Raw genomic sequence first — 18,463 nt, 5'->3', positions numbered from 1 at the left:
TGCCTGTGGCAGGCATGGCCTCAGACCAGTAACAAACAGAACTTAGGGGGAAGAAATGAAGAGGGAGCCTGAAAATTTTCCATGTAATGAGTGGGATTCAAAATTTATATATAATGGTTTGGAATTCAATTTGCATCACAGTTAATTTTCTGCCTGGGCACAAATATTATTTGAACTTGAGAAATAGTTGCATTTTAACCTATGCATTATGATGAATTTATTAAATAAGTGAAGATGCTATAATTAGGTACAGATAAAACTTAATTATTGTTTTGGTCCTGGTGGACAAAATCTGTCATTATCAATTGACTCATGAGAGTTGGCAGTGTCCCCTGCATGACACCCAGTGGCTGAAGATTCAGTAAGGAAGGAGGAGAGGATGGAAGAGAAATGAAGATGTAAAAGAGGCCCAAGGAGTAGAAGGGAGGGAGGGAGTGGAGCAGAGGAGAAAGAAAAGGAGAGTTTCCAAAGCTCAAAGCAGATACCTTTATGAAGATGGTGGAATGTGGTCCCATATAAGGTCTTTTAAAAGACAAAAACACTGGCTCTTCTCCCCTCTTGCTGTCTCTTCCTGTGCTGTCCCTCCCTGCCCCCCCTCCCTCCCTCCCTCCCTCCCTCCCTCCCTCCCTCCCTCCCTCCCTCCCTCCCTCCCTCCCTTCCTCTTTCTTTCTTTCTTTCTTTCTTTCTTTCTTTCTTTCTTTCTTTCTTTCTTCCTTTCTCTCTCTCTCCCTCCCTCCCTTTTTCTTTCTTTCATTCTTTCCTTTCTCCCTTTCTCTCTCCCTCCCTCCTTCCTTCCTGTTTTCCCCTCTGAACTAGTGAACTATTCAATGGCACTAGTATGTGCATGGGAGCCACTCCTCTGACCAATTTTAATTCAAGGCTGCTATTGAAGGGACATTCAGATTCCCTTAGCTCTTCCTCCATTTACTTCAAGGCCAGGGATGTGGAAACATGAGAGGTCAGACACAGAGGGAAGAGAAAGGAAGACAGTGCGACCTGGGGGAAGAAGGACGTGTAGGTGAGGTGGAAACCACGCTTAGGACAGGAAGTGAGAAAGACTACAGATCAGCAAGCTGTCTCCTTGGGCACTAGGGAGTCAGGGAAGGTTTGTAAGTAGTGACATCATATGAGTAGTGCTGGGGTAGATTCAGAAAATACGTGCAGAGTTTAGAGTAGGTGACAAGAATGGCCCAAAAGATCTGTTTTAAGAGTGGAGCCACCAGCCACGTAGTGGATCACACCTTTAATCCCAGGACTCAGAAGGCAGAAATAGGCAGATCTTTGACGTCAAGGCCTGTCTGGTCAACTGGATGAGTTCCAGGACAGTCAGAGCTACAAAGAGAAACCTGTCTAGAAAACAAAACAAAAATAAAGTGTAGCTAACACTAATTATAAGTCCCAGCTTGAGGCAGTGATGGTGGAGGGAGAGAGTACAGCATCAGGAGCAAGGGTGGAAATCCTGAGTGAGTAATTGTGAAGAAGAGGGAAGACTATGTAATATGGTCTTTTAAAATCAAGTCTTGTGTGTGAGTTCACTGCAGACATGATCGGAAAGACATTTTTGAAAGATGGAGATAATTTCAGAAGGGCTGGGGTGATGACTCAGCCGTTAAGAGCACTGACTGTTCTTCCAGAGGACCCAGGTTCAATTCCCAGAACCCATGTGGCAGTGAAAAACTGTAACTCATATTCCAGAAGATCTTATGCCCTCTTCTAGCCTCCACAGGCAGTAGGCACACACACAGTGCCTAAACATATATGTGAACAAAAAACCCATATGTATAAAATAAATATAAATTTCTTTAAATGTGTATGCAATGGCTAGTTTTATGTCAATTTGATGCAAGATATAGTCATCTGAGTGGAGAGAACTTCAACTGGGAAAATGCCTCCAGGAGATTTGGTATGTAGGCAGGCAAGCCTGTAGAGAAAGAATTTTCTTAATTAGTAATTGATTCATCGAGGACCCAACCCACTGTGATTGATGCTGTCCCTGGGTTACTGGATTTGTATTCTATAAGAAAGCAGGCCGAAAAAGCCATGACAGCAAGCCAGTAAGCAGCATCCTCCATGGCCTCTGCATCAGCTCCTGCCTCCAAGTTCCTGCCCGATTTGAGTCCTCTTCTTGGCTTATGTCATGACTGTAATTCAGGATATATAATCCAAGTAAGCCCTTTCTTCCCCTAGTTGTTTTCGGTTCTGATGTTTCATCACAGTAATAGATACCCTATCTAGAATATATATTTGCCCTCCCCCCTTTGGTTTGCTTGTTTGTTTTGAGACAGGGTTTCTCTTGTAACCTTGGCTGTCATGAAACTTGCCTTGTTAGACCTTGAACTAAGAGATCCATCTACCTCTACCTCCCATTTCTGGGATTAAAGGTGTGTGTTGACACACACAGCTGACAATGGATGTTTTAAATATGAATAAACTTATTTTTAAGCTTTAAATAATGAAAAAAATCAAATTATATGTATATGGAATGACAAAGTTGAAAGCATCTGAGGGATTTTAGCTATATTAACCAAGAGTGATTGCAAAGATAACCAAGAATTTCAGTTTGCGGCTAGGAATTTGGATCCTTTGGTAGCTTCCTTGTCTTGCATGCATGAAGTTCTGGATCCAATCCCCCCACCCACACCCCTAGCCACATACACTGGAATCCCTGGTGGAAACTGGCATGTGTGTCTGGCAAAAAAATCCCAAATTTAATGTGGTTCTCAACTGGATAACAAGTTCAAGTTCAAGGCCACCCTGACTCACATTGAGATCTGGCCTCAAAAACAAAACGATCAGGGCAGAAAGATGGCTCATTAGTGAAGACCATACACTATTTTTCCAGATGACCTGAGTCTGGCTCCCAGCACCCCTGTTGGGCAGCTTCCAACTTCCTTATAACTCCATCTCTGAGGAATCTGAAACTCTTCTAGCCCCTGGGGTACCAAGAACACATGTGGCAGTCACATAGACAGACATACAAACATACACATGAGTAATCCCCCTCCAAACAGCAACAGCAACAACAATAACAACACCAAATCAAGGTGTGGTGCCATGAGCAGCACTTGGGAGGCAAAAGCAGGAGAATCCCGAAGCTCTGAGTTTGAGGCCAGTCTGGTTTACACAGCAAATTCCAGGCCAGCCAGGTTTACACAGTGAGATCTCATCTAACAGATATACAATAATAATAAATGATAAAAAAATACATACGCACAAGTGTTTCAATTCAGATAGCTACATATGTCGGAGTAGAAATTTTTGTTTTTAATTTTTTAGAATAGAGAACACAAAGAATGATTTAAAAAAAACAAATTCTTTTGAGCTTGCTTTATTATTGAGCTGCCTCTTACTGACTTTTATTTTGGTCAAGGTATTTCACCTGTCCCTTGGCTATAGTTTTTCTTACAATTTTAATACTGTGTGTGTGTGTTTATGTGTACGTGCCTGTGGCACGCCCCCCCCCCCACATACACCTCCTCCCCCAGGCTCACAACTGGAAAACAATAGATTCTCAGCAAATGCTGGAACTGTTTATTATGAGGAATACTTCTTAACAGACAGATCGTTAGATAGACATTTTTTCCCGCCTAAAGTGTGTATTGATAAAACAAGAGGCATGCTTGACATTCCAGGGTACACAGAAATTCAGTATTTTTAGTGAAAAAGCAAAGGCTTTCTTGTGATGTCCAGATGGCACTGTGATGTTTGATTGGGCTCCTTGGTTTGGCTGTGGTGAATATTGACACCTTACCCTAAGGGGTTAAGGAATGCCTTACTCGAGTTACATGAAGTGGCAGACATTATCAGATGGAAACAGGAATGGGGAAGGGGAAAAAGGCTGTGTCCCAGCCCATAGTTTCCTAATTCAGAAGGCTTGTATTTACATCGGTTTGCTGCTCTTCCTTTGAGGCAGGGGCCTCCACACAACACCCGGGCCCCCTTAACTGCTGCTGACTGGGACTGCCGAGTTTAAACAAAGCTGTGAGTCACACAGCCTGTAACTGCGGGGCCAGGAAGCCCTGCTGGAGAGGCCACGCCCCTCTCCCTGTGAATCGCTGGCCCGGACAGGGGAGGGGCTGGCCCTTGCTAATGAGCAAATTGCCAAGGCCAGACAGGAACTTCATTCCTCGCTGTGTCAGGGTCCCAGAAATTATGCCCCTTCTCTCATCATGAACTGGCTCTCGAGTTCCCCGGGAGTTGTGCTAACCGCTTACCACCCCAGCGGCAAGGACCAGGTCGTTGGGGAGAGCCATGCAAAGGGAGGCGATGAAGCCACCTCCAGGTAAGGAGACCAACAAAAACCCACTACCTGCCCCTGGAACAAAGTGACTGGGAAGTTGTCAGGAGGGAAGAGAATCGCCTCTGCACTGGAAGGCTGACCTCGGGCTGCAGCACAGACATACAGCTTGTTCTTTGCAAATCATTCACCCCTTCGGATTACCAGTGGAGGATGGGGGATGTGACTCCATAGCTCTCTACCAGTTGCTTAGCAGGTGCACTGGCAAATGCTGACTGATCAAATGACTGTATCGGAAACACTCTCTATGAGATGGAATTCTTGAATGGGCTCAAAACTCCGCTGGAACTGTTAGCTAGGAAAGTCTGCCAAAAAGCAGGGAGGCTGGTCACTCTGTTAGCTGTTTTGAGAGTGGCACCCTCCGTCCCGCGCTAAAAGCAGACCTCTTAGGCAAAATGCCCAAGATACTGGCTGGTGGCAGTGTTGTTCAAGTGCTTCAGCGCTCGCCCGTAGATTACTCCCACAGTCCAACACACCCTTAAGAAAGGGATTTCAAAAGGGAGTTTTTGTCAGCTGGCAGCCCTCTGCTGCTACGGGGAGCATGGTTAATGTTAAATCACTTTATAGGCAGACCGGGCAAATGTTCTATAGACCATGGAGGTGCAAAGAGTCATCCTCCGTGTACTTTGTTCTGTTTTTCGAGGTTGGTTTCCCCCTTCTTCCTTTCTCTCCTGAATGACCTTCTCCCTAGCTGAACTTTTAATCTGCAGTCTTAGATATACATTGCAAATATTGGCCTGGAAGATTGCCAAGCAACAACAAAAAAATTAGTTATCAGTAAGTCTAATTCCATCTGGATGCTAAACGTGATAATGAAAACTTCATTGTTTGTGGGTGACTTAACGCCCGGGGACTTGCCCTGAAAGAATACCTCCTTTCATTGGTTTTTCAAATCCCCAAACATGGGGACGTGGGAAAATTAAGGGCAGGCTGTAATATTCTGGGTTAGATCCTGGCTGAAGAACTTTGCTTCTCACAGGTTGCCCATTGTGTTGAGGCCATTGAATGAACTCCCTTCCAAAGTTGAAAAGGAGTGTGTGCTTTGGTGCAACATGTGCTACCCATTTTTCTTTCTGTGGCCCTTGAGGATTATCAGCTGCTTTCCACCCTTTCCACCTTGCTTCTGCACAGCAGAAGTCGCCTTCTAGCAGCAAGTAGCCAGCCACATCAAAACAAAACAAAACAAAACAAGCGGTAGCTGTTGTAGTTTGCCTGTCACATGGCAGTCAAAACAGTCAGAACCCTGCAAGCTTGCATGTTCCTTAGTTGTCACTGGCTTCAGGCTGGGGGGGCCTGAGGACTAGAGCTGAGTCTTGGGTTTTGATTGTGGGTATGAATGAAACCCCTGGGCCTTGTGTCCAAACCTCTCATCCCATTGTTCGGACTGCAACCCCAGCAATTCCTTCCGCTGTAGCAAAGTCCGGTGCCCTAAAGCTTTTATATGAGACGGCATGCATTCCCTAGACACTCTCTCCTGTTGTCCAAAGTTTTGTGGCTTGTTATGGGTGGTTTTGACTTGAGTGCGTTGAACAAACAAACAGGAGTGGATTGTTTTCAACTATTATGGAAGCAGAACCAGAGTGAGCAGAGGAGCAGGGCGGACAGTAGCCCATGCAGGATGTGTTTGTGTAGGGATCACATCTGTAGGGTGGCTCCAATAGGCCTTTCTGCTGGCTGCTATACTATTTACCCCACCCTATACTAGGATTGGGTTTTCATGGGGGATAGTTACTGATGCTGGGAGGAGGAGATGGAAAACTGATTTGAGACAGGAAGCAGGGAGGAAGGGATCAGTCCTCATTAATTTTTACACTTAAGCTTAGGGTAACTTTTTGTTGTTGTTGTTGCTCTTTGTTTTGTTTTTTTGAGACATAGTTTCTCTTTGTAACAGCCCTGGCTGTGCTGTCACTCACTTTGTAGACCAGGCTGGCATCAAACTCACTGAGATCCTCCTGCCTCTGTCTCCCTATTGCTGGGATTAAAGGTGTGTTCCGTCACTGCCTGACTAGTTTAGGTGAACTTATCAGCCAAGCACAATGTATCTTTGGGAGGTACCATGTTTAAACTTGAAGGGGTTAAGATATTAGAATTGGCATGGAATAAGGCTTGGTAGAAGGAACAGGGATTTGAGGGGTGACCACTCAAGGATGGTGATAATGGTTAGCGGTGAATGGATGTTGGCTGTGGGTGGGTCAGTTGGCTGTTGGGTGGGTCAGTTGGCTGGTAGTGTAAGCATTAGGAAGGTGCTGCAAGGTTTCAGTGACATTGATGCCTATTTTGTAAATAAAGTCAAAGTAAAACTCATGAAGAGGCTATATTTAATCCAGCAGTCCTCATATCTATGTAAAAGTAGCTGAGGTAGCTCAAAATTCTGACCTTGCTTATCAAAAGCCTCCATTTAGTCTAAATACTATGTACATTGATGAGCTATTTAATCAAATGGTTCAGTATGATTAGCTCATGTATGTGTATATATATACATGTATACACATATACACATATTATGTAGCTAAAAACACAAAATGTTATGTTTATAATTTCAGATGTTTATAGAAAATGTTTGATTTTTAGCTTTCTCTTGCAATCTTTGATTGCTGCTCTGGTCTTATGAAAACATAAGATGGATAAAATTTAACATTTTTGCAAGTAGTCTGATAGTCTCAAATTCCTCAGATTCCATTATCTTTATCAGAAAACACATCCAGATCCCAGTTAGGAGAATTCCTCCTACTCCTGGTTGGGGCTTCCCAATTATAGAATCTCTCTCTCTCTCCTCTCTCTCTCTCTCTCTCTCTCTCTCTCTCTCTCTCTCTCTCTCTCTCTGTGTTGTTGTTGTTGTTTGAGGCAGGGTTTCTTTCTCCGTGTAGCCCTGGCCTCCCAAATGCTGGGATTAAAGGTGTGCACCACCATGCCCAGCTAGAATCCTGTTTTCATATTTTCTTTTTTTGTAATTTTTTTCCCCTCAAACTATTGGGACTTGAAAGAACATGTTAACATTAGTTTTCTGACTGACTGCATCCAAATGTTTCCAAAGGAAACTACTTTTTATGGATGGCTATATTTACAAGACTTTATTTACTTACTTGTTTTCCAGGCAGGCCTCTCAGTATTTGCTTTAGGAAAAGCAATTTTTCAACAAAACTGTATTACTATTCTCTTGACTCTATGTCATTTTAAGGGGTAAACTAAACCCTGCTATGCTTGCTTTATATGTTTTTGTTCTTTTAATATTAGTGTCAAATGATATTTTCTGTCTTATTGGAAGTAATAGTTTGAAATAGCATGAAGACTGAGATCTTTGAGTCTCTCTTGAACAGATATGGTGTTGGTTATATAAGGGTTATCAGAAACCTGAAAGTCAAGGCTGGGGGACAAACATGGCTGGATTCACACACTCTGACTGACTCTCCTAATTAACAGTGTGAACTAGCAAGAGTTCCTTAAGTCTCTGTTGTAAGTTGGATGTCACAATAGTCCTCCCCTTGCTGGGACAATGAAGTTAGATAATCCATGTAAAGCCCATGGGGCAGTGTCTGGCTCAAAGCCAGCCTCCTGCTTTCCTTAATACTCTGTGCCATGTAGAATATTCTTCCACAGTTTAACACCTTGCTTAGGGATCTCATTGTGTCATGGGTTGAGGAATAGATGCATGGTAATCATGCTTGGGTAAGAATGATGTTGGAAGCTAGGCGTGGTGGCATATATCTGCAATCCTGGCATTTGGGAGTGGTGGAGGATTGGGAATTCAAGCTAGCCTTGTCTATCTAGAAAGTTCAAGGTCAATTTGGGCCATATGATGCATCCACCACCACAACAACCAAATAAATAAAATGACTTATGGGAAACTGGGTGTGGTTGGTGTATGCCTATTATTTCAGCCTGCAAGAAGAACCAGGAGGATGAGATTTCAAAGCCACCTGCAAGTTTGAGTCTACTTTATAAGATCCCATCTCTCGCTCACTCCCCATTCCTGGTAAAAGAAAAAAGACCTTGGGAAATGAAGAACAGTGCAACTCTTTTGGTCTTTTGGAATCTGAATGCCCTGGGAAACATGTTTGTTCCACATCAATTTTGAGTTGTCCGGGGACAGCTGTACATGGGAGTTGGGCACTGGTGTCCATAAACATGGATGGAATGTGGGGGATTAATTTTTGGCAGTTAATCTCGCTCCTGTCTTCATACTTTCCTCCTCCATCTTAAGGAAATGTGCCCAGCTGCATGCCAAGCAGAAAGCACTGTCTCTTTCACATCTGTATTTCAACTCTAAACATGTTCGTCTTATCCACTGCTTTGTTCTGTAAGCCTAGCCAGCCAGTCACTCAGTTAGTCCAAATACAATCTCTATTTGTCATGGGGAATCAAATGAACTGTCCCTTTTCTGGTGTTTCATGGAGAATGTGACCCTGTCAGTCAATCCCTTTTTCTTGATGTGACAAGGACCTGAGAAAAACCAAGAGTAAGTACAGTCCTTGATTCCCAGTTAGAGGCTGCAGCTCATGAACCCCATGGATTTCTTAAATCAAGGGTAGGCAGCATGGCAGAAGGAGTGTATGATGGAGGAGGCAGTCAGGAAGACACGAGACGGATCGGAGCCTGGGTTGAGATACAGCTGCCAAAGACACGGCCCAAGTGGCTTATTTCTTCCTATTAGGCCTCACTTCTTAGAAGTACTTTATCACCTCCCCAAATAGTGCCACCAACTGGGACTAGGATTTGAACACCTGAGCCCATGGAAGACATTCAGTATTCAGAATTTATCAAAAAGTACGTGTTGGGGTAGAGAGAAGTATCCGGATGTAGACGGTAAACCCTGAGCTGCTGATGGTCAAGATTAGCAGGTATCTGAGAGCAAGGTCTGTTAAGGCAGAGAGGTCAAATGCATAAGAGCCACAAGCCTAGAGGAAGCCCTGGAGCTGATGACCAGGAGCCAAGAGCCTTGCATGGCTAGAGGGCTGGGGAGGACAGGAAGTTCTGGGCAGATGATGGCTGTGTAGAACATTTGGGCTTTTTGGTTATACTTAAGAAAAAATATAGGGCAACATGGAGGGAGGGGGTTTTGAGCAGAGGAAGAACACAGAGGAGACTCCAGTTTTAAAAGGTCCTTCTGGAATAAAGGGTCGATGGTAAACTGTAGAAACAGCAGCCTCATGAGGAGGTGAAGGTGACAGTGGCCTGGGCCAAGGTCTTAGTCATTGCAGTAATGGAGGGAGTGGGTCATGATCTCTCAGGGGATGTGTCTGCAGGATTTCCTGATGCCTGATGTGTGAGCAAAGGCAAATAAAGGTTCTCGCATGGATTTGGGTCTAAACTCTTGTAAGGATAGAGTTGTCACTGCCTTAAATGGCAAACTTCCTACAGTGCATCAGGAGGTTGTACTGGGAAGTTCCAGAAACCAGCCTTGAATGTAAGTTTTCAGAAAAAGACATGAATGCTTTTCTTGATGAGGTCAGCATTCTGTTTGTCTGTCATGGTGCTAGGGATTGAACTCAGGGACCTTGTGCTTGCCAGGCAAGTGCTCTACCACTGAGCTATGCATCCAGTCCAGGCTCATCATTTTTATGTAACATCCCGTGGTATTTAAAAATCCGATGTGCTGTGACGTTAATAATTCCTTCCAAATTTGTGTATCATCTGAAACTTTTATTATGCTGTGGATGGGATACTTGTTAATACCTTTTTATATTGCAGTTAGTTAAAAGCATATTTCCTGATCTTACTTTTGCAGGATTTAGTGAGGAAATGCATTCTTTGTACCCATCCATGTGGTGGGTTGTTTTCTTAATCTGGGCCCAGATTTCTTAATGACACACAAACTTTAAGACTTGATGTCTTTGGTCTGCAGCGCAGAAGCCCTACTTGTTATTTCTTCTCAAGTTGTTAAGGTCTTGATTGGATAGATTTTACCTTCATTTAGGCAGCAAAACATTGCCTTTTCATTGTGCACATCTTTAAAGTGTTATGTGCATTAGTGTGTCTGTGTGAGGGCGCCAGATCTTAGAGTTACAGCTCAGAGCTGCCATGTGGGTGCTGGGATTTGAACCTGGGTCCTCTGGAAGAACGGTCAGTGCTCTTAATGCTGAGCCGTCTCTCTAGTCCCAAAGTCACTTTTAATATTGATGGAACACCAGAACAAACACTCCTTTTCTTTTAGTTCTCACTTCCTGCAAACATCAGTCTCACATGTTTGGACACACCCCTAGCCCACTAGAGGTTCAGGCTGCCCTGCTGGGAGTTCTTTTTCTATGCTTCCTACTCTTGAATGAATGAGGTCTCTTTATATCTGCTGCCTTCTCTCCACTTGATTTCTTGATTTAGCTCTGCTTAAGGGTCCCTGGGAAAGCTCTTACTGCCATCTTTGGGACATTACTGTGTGTGCTCAGAACTGGAAAAAAAAAAAGACTGGCAGGTCTTAACCCTGCTTGTTTGCAAGGAGGAAGGAGTACTAAGATGGCCTGATAACAAAGCTCACTTGGATTTCTCCATCTGATGTTTACTGGCCTGGTCCAAGCCTTTCATTTCATACAAATGCCTGGAGATAGGCTGTTTTGTTTTGATGATGGTCCATGAGCCTTTCCTTTTGGTAAGAGGATCAAGGGGATGCAGGGCATTCAGGCAGGAGCAGCAGGAAGCATGTCTAGATCCTTCTGTGGACATATTCTTTCCAGTGTGACACTTGTCACTTTGAACTGGCAAGGTATTTATTTATAGAAGTAAACAGGAACCATGGAGACCTGGCTGGCCACTCCCCATATCTCAAGTCCTTTAACCACCAAGTCCACCAGGTTATCTGTGTCTTGCAGTTGTATTTGGTAGCTGCTTTTTGGCTAAGAAAACATTTCTGTAGGGGAAGTGGTCCTTATCATATACAAGGATCTTGGTCACAGGGCCAGGATCCATTCTCTTTTCTGTCCATTGACTGGTCATGTGATGTCATGTGCAACAGGCTTGTTTTCTCTTTTTAAGATCATTACCGATCCATTAACTTTGTATAATCTGATCATTTCAGATTGACCATAGTGGCTCTTCATGGGGGTCTTTCTGTCATCTTGTGTCTTATTTTATTAAAAATTTAAAATTGGGATTTTATTTGCCTAGTTCATCTTATTTTGATGCATGCATGCATGTAGGGTGTATTTTTGAGAGAGAGAGAGAGAGAGAGAGAGAGAGAGAGAGAGAGAGAGAGAGAGAGAGAGAGAGAGAGAGAGAGATATGAATGTGCAGTGTTAGGTACACTGCTCTGTCACTCTCTACCAAGTTCCTTTGGGGCAGAGTCTGGAACCTGGACCTAGGTTGGTGTCCTGAGAGCTCCAGCAACCTTTCTGTCTCTAGTACAGTGCTGGAATTAAAGGCATGTGGGTGGGAGTTATAGGCATGTGAGTAGCTACGCCCAACTTCTTTATGCAGTGCTGGAATTTAAATTCGGGTCTTCACGATTACACAGCAAGCTGTCTTACCCTCTGAGCTCTAGTTTAGTAGTATTCCATATTCAATTCCCAGGCAGTGGACTATAGTCATGCTGGGACTTTTTAGAGGTGAGGCCTGTGGATAGAGTAGGTTCCCCTAGGAAGGATTTGCCATTTTTTCTAAGATGTTTCTAGATTTCCTCATCTATGAGCTCACTATAGCAATACTTTTACTCCCTTCGCCTGGTTAATTCTGAAAAAAAAAAAAGATTAAAAATGTACTTGAGAATTACCAGAAACCGTTTTCTGTGTCTTAGATTTTTCTCCAGACCTTTCACTTATCCAGAGCCCTGACATAATGGTGAGATTTGTGTTGTCTGTACTCAAGGGTATAAGTCCTTAGACTTAGGGATCTTGCCTCGGGATGGCTTGGTTAGTTGTCTTAGCAGAGTGCTTATTGCACTCTAGGCAGTTACCGAGAGCTTGAATGAATCAATAAGTAAGTGTGAGAGGGAAAAGGTATAGACATCACACACATAGGCTGGGAGCCAGACTGCATGGCTGGGGCAGTCTGAGTTCGGGGCTGTTGTCAACGCCCTTTACTGATAAGTCTGGGAGCTTCTGTTCTTTTTTTTGTTTGTTTGTTTTCTTCAAGAGCTGTTCTGGTATTGATTGAGTAAATGTGCAGCATCCTAAGGAGAGTGATTGTTTTAGAGGACAGCTTATTTCCTGTGGTGATGGAGAGCCTGCTGCCTGACAGTGAACAAACTCAAAGTACCGAAAAGCGCTTTTGAAGTTAATTTGTTAACGAATGCTTGCTTTGATACACTTACAGGATAACATCGTTATCTTAAAACAAGATAGTCATGCATTTTAGATTACCTATCTTAAGTACTGCAGAGAATGCACAAATAGTGTTTTTTTTTTTTGTTTGTTTGTTTTGTTTTTCAAGACAGGGTTTCTCTGTGTAGCTTTGGAGCCTGTCCTAGAACTCACTGTGTAGATCAGGCTGGTCTCGAACTCACAGAGATCCACCTGCTCTGACTCCCAAGTGCTGGGATTAAAGGCATGCGCCACTACCACCCAGCACAAAAAGTATCTTAAGGAGGGCTCCATAGTGTTGAAACATTAATCAGGGTGACTGCTTTGAGCAGTTGTTGTTTCTTCCTTTTGGAGAGTATAAATCCTTCATTACCTTTAATGAAGTCATCTAGGTCAGCAAGAAAGGATTGACTGGGGACTACCCGAGTATTTGCAGGTGCATTATTATGTAGTCATATGTGTTTATATGCCTTTTTTTTGTCCTTAAAATGTAAATATGTATTTCATGAGCAGCTATTAACCACATAAACAGGAAGTAATTAATGTTTCCTGGAACTGATAGCCACAGATATCCCATTCTGGCAAAAGAAGCAAAAAGTTTGAAACCACGGGTTGGAGAGATGGCTCAAGCAAGGCCGGGGACAAGGGCAGTCACCATCAAGCTAACTGACATCTAACTGATGACCCGAGTTAAATTCCTGGGACCCTGCCCACACCGTAGAAGGAGAGAACAGACTCGAGCATGTTGTCCTGTGACCTTCGGGTGTGGAAACTTTTAAAATGTTACCATTTCTCTCTGTGTGATCCATAATGCCTTTCTTCAGCCGTCTGTCCGTCCGTTAGTCGTCTACTGGGCGGTAGATTTGGAAAGTGTCCCACTAGCCTGCTCTCAGATCTCCCTGTACTTGACACTCTTTGCAAGCTCCTGCTACAAACTGCTCTCAGGAACAGGCTGCTTTACGTCCATCTCAGAGGAAGTGGTGGAAGTAACTAGAAGGAAGAAAAGAAAGGGGGGGGGGTACCACACATGAGATGCTGAAGTCCTGTGCAGCCTCAATCACCTGTTCCTGCCCATTGTTAATAGGTTCCTCCTCTCTTCCCAGACTCCGCCCCTGCCCGGCCCCGCCCAGATCCACTCTTCCTCATTTCCCTTCAGCAAAGAGCAGGCTTCCCAGGGATAGATTCCTTTTTATTAGGCAGAAAATGCCACTCATTTGGAGCACTGCTGCTTGGAGAAGCATTCTAATTTCCCATCAAATTTAGAAATAAGCTTTCTGAACTCAAAATCTTCGATTCTACTGGAGATTACTATTCAGAGTATATTGTTCATTGCTCTTGGGTCTTTTGAATAGCAAGAAAAGAAAAAAAAAACACTATCTTCTTCTTTGGGTTTAGTTTTGTTTTCTATAATATCCTTTCCAAAATATAAGGGACCTTGGCATGACTCCAATAACTATGTCTTCAAACTCCAGTAACTATGTGTTCCCCTGTCCCCCTCCATCCCCAAAACTTTTTAAAAAAGAGATCCACCATGGAGGGTCTTACCCTCCCTGGGGATCAGAGTGGAGGTTGGGTGGGGGACTGGGGGGGCCTGGTAGGGAGGGCAGGGGAGGAGTGGAGGGAGAGGGAGCTGGGATTGACATGTGAAACAAGCTTGCTTCTAACTTAAATTTTAAAAAAGACCAAAAAAAATTATAAAAAAGACCCCCCCAAAAAAGAAAATATTATAAAAAAAAAGATAGGGTCTCACGGTGTAATCCTGGGGACCTGGAACACAGTATGTATAGACCAGGCTGGTTTTGAACTGTCAGAGATCCTCCTGACTCTGCTTCCCTAGTGCTAGAAATAAGAGCATGTAGTACTGTGCCCAGCCTACCTTTTAACATTTAAAATTCTATCATCTGTCTGTCTTCTGTCATCTGTCTGTATTTGAGTGCGCATGTGTGCTGCAGTGTGCTCTGGAGGACAGAGGACAAGTTGTCTGGGTAGATTCTCTTCTTCCATCCTGTGGGTGCTCGCTATGGGTTTCAGGATGTCCTTGGTAGCAAGCTGAGGCGTCTTGCTGGTCCATGTCACTTATTTCGGAAGATTCAGAAAGGTGGAACTGGACATATGTTCTTATGCTCCTAGTCAAGCCAGACTTGAATTGGGATGATGTAATTTGGGGAAGTAATGCTTCACTAAAAGTGAAATGCCCTGCTAAAGATGCTTTACCTCCAAGCTGCTGGGATGGAAGGGCTGGGAGAATGGCTCAGTGGTAAAGGCTTGCTGTGTAAACTTGGGCCTGAGTTCAGATTCTCAGAAACCATAGAAAGCCTGGGTGCTAGCATTCCCAGTAAGATGGGAGGTAGAAATAGAAATGCCGGGGGTTTCCAGATGCCAGACGAGCCATTGTGGTATACATAGCAGGAAACAGTAAGACCTGCACATGTACTGGAGCATAACACTCACACAAAGATAAAACAAAAACGAAGTAACTCCCATACCCACACTAACCTGGAACAGTAAGATACTCTTTGGATTTTTAATAATGAGAATTTTGAATTTTGCCAGGTTTAGCGTCAGTGAGTTGATGTATCAATTCTGAAAGCTGATGATACCAGATACCGTATGTATTTGAGGAAAATAATAAGCACTATCTATTATTGATGAAACGAACAGCAGGAAATTAAAATTCCTAGTTGGGTTTACTCGGAATGAAATTTAGACAACTCCATAATTCTTTTAAGAATCTGTGAGTATACAATATCTTAAATCCTGTGTGTGTGTGAGTGTGTGTGTGTGTGTGTGTGTGTGTAAGGATATGTAAGTATAGAATATCTTAGGTCTTATATATATCTCTCTCTATATATATAAATTTTGAATATATGTTTTATTAAGTAAACATCTACAGAGGTCTTTGTGTAAAAATGATGAGTCTGGAGGAAAGCAAGGATGTAAGAATTCCCGCTTTAAACAAGGTTACAAGGAAGGTCAAGGAAGTATATTTGAGAATCACAGTTTTAAGCATACCTCTTTTAAAGGATAGAATTTTCAAAGAACTTGGGCTGAGCAATTGAGGTTCAGTTTGGCTGCAGGAAGTTGAAAGGAACAGGCTATTTATAGGTGGTCTAGAAACATGTAACTTGATTAACATGTTTTATAATTAATGCTTCACTAGGGTTACTCGCATGGACCTGTTTATTTCTCTCTGTTCAGATAATACAGTCAAAGGTGTTACTATCATCTGGTAAAAATGATTTGGGAGAATGTGTATAGTATTTTATTTTATTTTTTCTCTGTTTTTTTGTTAATTTACTTTTTATGTTCCAATCCCAGTTCCCCCTCCCTCCTTTCCTCTCACTCCCTCCACTCCCCCCTCCTCCCATCTGCCCCATGGAGAGAGTAGGGCCTCCCATAGGAAGTCTACTAAGTCTGTCCCATCATCTAGTTGAGGCAAGACCAAGGCGCCTCTCCAACCCCAAACCTCTGTGTCTAGGGTTTTTTTTTTTTTTAGCTCATTTTCATTGATGACAATTTTAGCCTTGAGGGCAGGGATAGGTACACTCATATTTCTGGATTAAATTGATTTGAATTACAGCATTCTGAAATACTTTATATTACAGTGGAGTTGGACAGCTTTATATTCAGATGTGGTTAGGTAATTATATAAATCTTACTTCCCATTTCTTCAGATTTATTTTGTGTGTGTGTGTGTGTGAGAGAGAGAGAGAGAGAGAGAGAGAGAGAAAGAAAGAGAGAGAGAGAGAGAGTGCTTGTATGTGATGTGTATATTACATGGACAGCCATGGAGCCAGAAGAGGGTGTCCGGTCTCCTGAAGCTGGAGTTACATATCATTTTGAGCCTTTTAATATGGGTGCTGGGAACCAAACATGGGTCTTCTGGAACAGCAATTAGTACCCTTAACTGCTGAACCATCCATTGAGTCCCTCAGTCACCCTTTTGTCTTGGGTAGGGTCTGTCCTTAGGAATGAATAGGAAAAAGCATGATGACGATACATGTTGCTGATCCCAGTACTTGGAAGGCAGAGGATTGTCACAGATTTAAGGCAAGCCTGGGCTGCAGAGCAAATTCCAGCGCAGTCTGTGCTATACAGAAAAAAAAAAACCTGTCTTAAAAAGAGTCAATAGATAACATAGTCTGTGAGCGACATGATATACTATTAAAACCATGTCCATCTTAATTTTGGGTTTTAGTAAAACCTATTAACTAAAAATGTAAGGATCCAGAATATGAGTTGAATGTGAAATGTCACCCTTCACAGACTTGAGTGTTTGACCACTTTGTCCAAGACTGGTGGTTGTGTTTTTGGCTATTATGAAACCTTCTTATATGGTTCCACAGTGGGAAAGCTAGAGGGTTGTAGGCTGGTTCCAATTCTGGCCAGAGCTCTCTATTTCCCGATCAACTGAGATATTAAGGACTGTTATTTGCGTGTTCCCACCATCAGGAGCTAGGCCATGCTTTCTCTGACATGATCCAAACTAAATCTTTCTCTTTTGTTGCTCTGTTAAATGTTTTATTACAGTTATGAAAAGAAAAATGTAACTAATATAGAGACATGATGCAGAAAGGACTGCACTACAATAATCAGTGCCTTCATATTTACACATTTGGCGCCTAGACAGGGAGGAAGCTTTCTCCTTATGTAACTTCTCTACTTGGTTAACTGAGGTTTCTTTGAGCATGACCATGACAAAGGTTGTCAGATGTCTTACACTCTTAAGACTTTCTTCATGGGAAATGCAAATCAAAACAACTCTGAGATATCATCTTACTCCTGTCAGAATGACTAAAATCGAAAACTCTAATGACAGCTTATGCTGGAGAGGATGTGGAGAGAGGGGAACATTCCTTCACTGCTAGTTGGAATGCCGGCCTCTACAGCCACTTTGGAAATCAGTGTGGAGATTCTACCACAAGACCCAGCAACTCCACTCTTAGGCATATACCCAAAAGATGCACATTCATACAACAAGGACGTCTGTTCCACTATGTTCATAGCAGCTTTATTTGTAATAGCCAGAACCTGGAGGCAACCTTGATGCCCTCAATCAAAGAGCGGATAGAGAAAATGTGGTACATTTACACAATGCAGTGTTAGTCAGCGGTGAAAAAAACAAAACAAAAAAACAATGGAATCTTGAAATCTGCAGGCAAATGGATGGCACTAGAAGAAACCATCCTGAGTGAGGTAACGCAGTCACAAAAAGAGAAACATGGTATGTACTCACTCATATATGGATTTTAGACATGAATCAGGGGGCACCAGCATATAATCCCACGACCACAGAGTCTGGAAAATAGAACCTTCATCCAGCGACTGATGGAAGCAGAGGCAAACACCAACAGCTAAACACTGAACTGAACTCCTGGAATCCAGTGACAGAAAGGGAGAACTGATGGGCAAAGGAGTTAAGACTGGGCTTGTTTAACCCACAGAAATAGCTACCTGAACAAGGGGGAGCTCTTGGACCCCAGATTGATGGCTGTGTAGAAAGCATGGGACTGACCCAGACCCCCTGAATGTGGGTGTCAGTGAGGAGGCCTAGGTAATCTATGGGGCCTTGGGTAGTATTTATCCTTGGCATACAACAGACTTTGAGTGCCCATCCCACAATGAGGGATGCTCTCCCAGCCTGGGCTCTTGTGAGAGGGCCTAGGCCCTGCCCTGGATGAAATGACAGACTCTGGAGATCCACCATGGAGGGCCTCACCCTCCCTGGGGATGAGAGTGGAGATTGGGTGGGGGACTGGGGGGCATGGTAGGGAGGGTGGGGGAGATGGGGAGGGAGAGTGAGCTGGAATTGACATGGGAAACAAGCTTGTTTCTAACTTAAATAAAAAAAAGACTTTCTTAACAATGAATGTCCTAGGAAATATAAGGAGTAGCTACTAACTGGACTTTAGGAGCCAATCAGAAAAGAAGTGCACGAGTT

The 18,463-nt window shown here is 43.3% G+C and overlaps 1 protein-coding gene across 2 annotated transcripts in view; it reads left to right on the top strand.

The window, feature by feature from the left end:
- Arhgap18 (Rho GTPase activating protein 18) overlaps positions 1–18,463 on the top strand; it is a 210,109-nt gene that overhangs the window by 58,402 nt on the left and 133,244 nt on the right. The window contains exon 1 of one of the 2 annotated variants that reach the window (XM_005065717.4): positions 4,080–4,282. The exons of the other annotated variant lie outside the window; for it this stretch is intronic. Within the exon in view, the coding sequence (XP_005065774.1) occupies positions 4,170–4,282 (113 nt within the window). The 5' untranslated portion in view covers positions 4,080–4,169. Of the gene's footprint in view, positions 1–4,079; positions 4,283–18,463 lie in introns of those variants that run through there. 2 annotated transcript variants of the gene reach the window in all.

Source organism: Mesocricetus auratus, unplaced genomic scaffold, assembly GCF_017639785.1.
Source record: "Mesocricetus auratus isolate SY011 unplaced genomic scaffold, BCM_Maur_2.0 Super-Scaffold_100018, whole genome shotgun sequence".
Taxonomy (NCBI): domain Eukaryota; kingdom Metazoa; phylum Chordata; class Mammalia; order Rodentia; family Cricetidae; genus Mesocricetus; species Mesocricetus auratus.
This window is presented reverse-complemented; position numbering and strand designations above follow the sequence as displayed.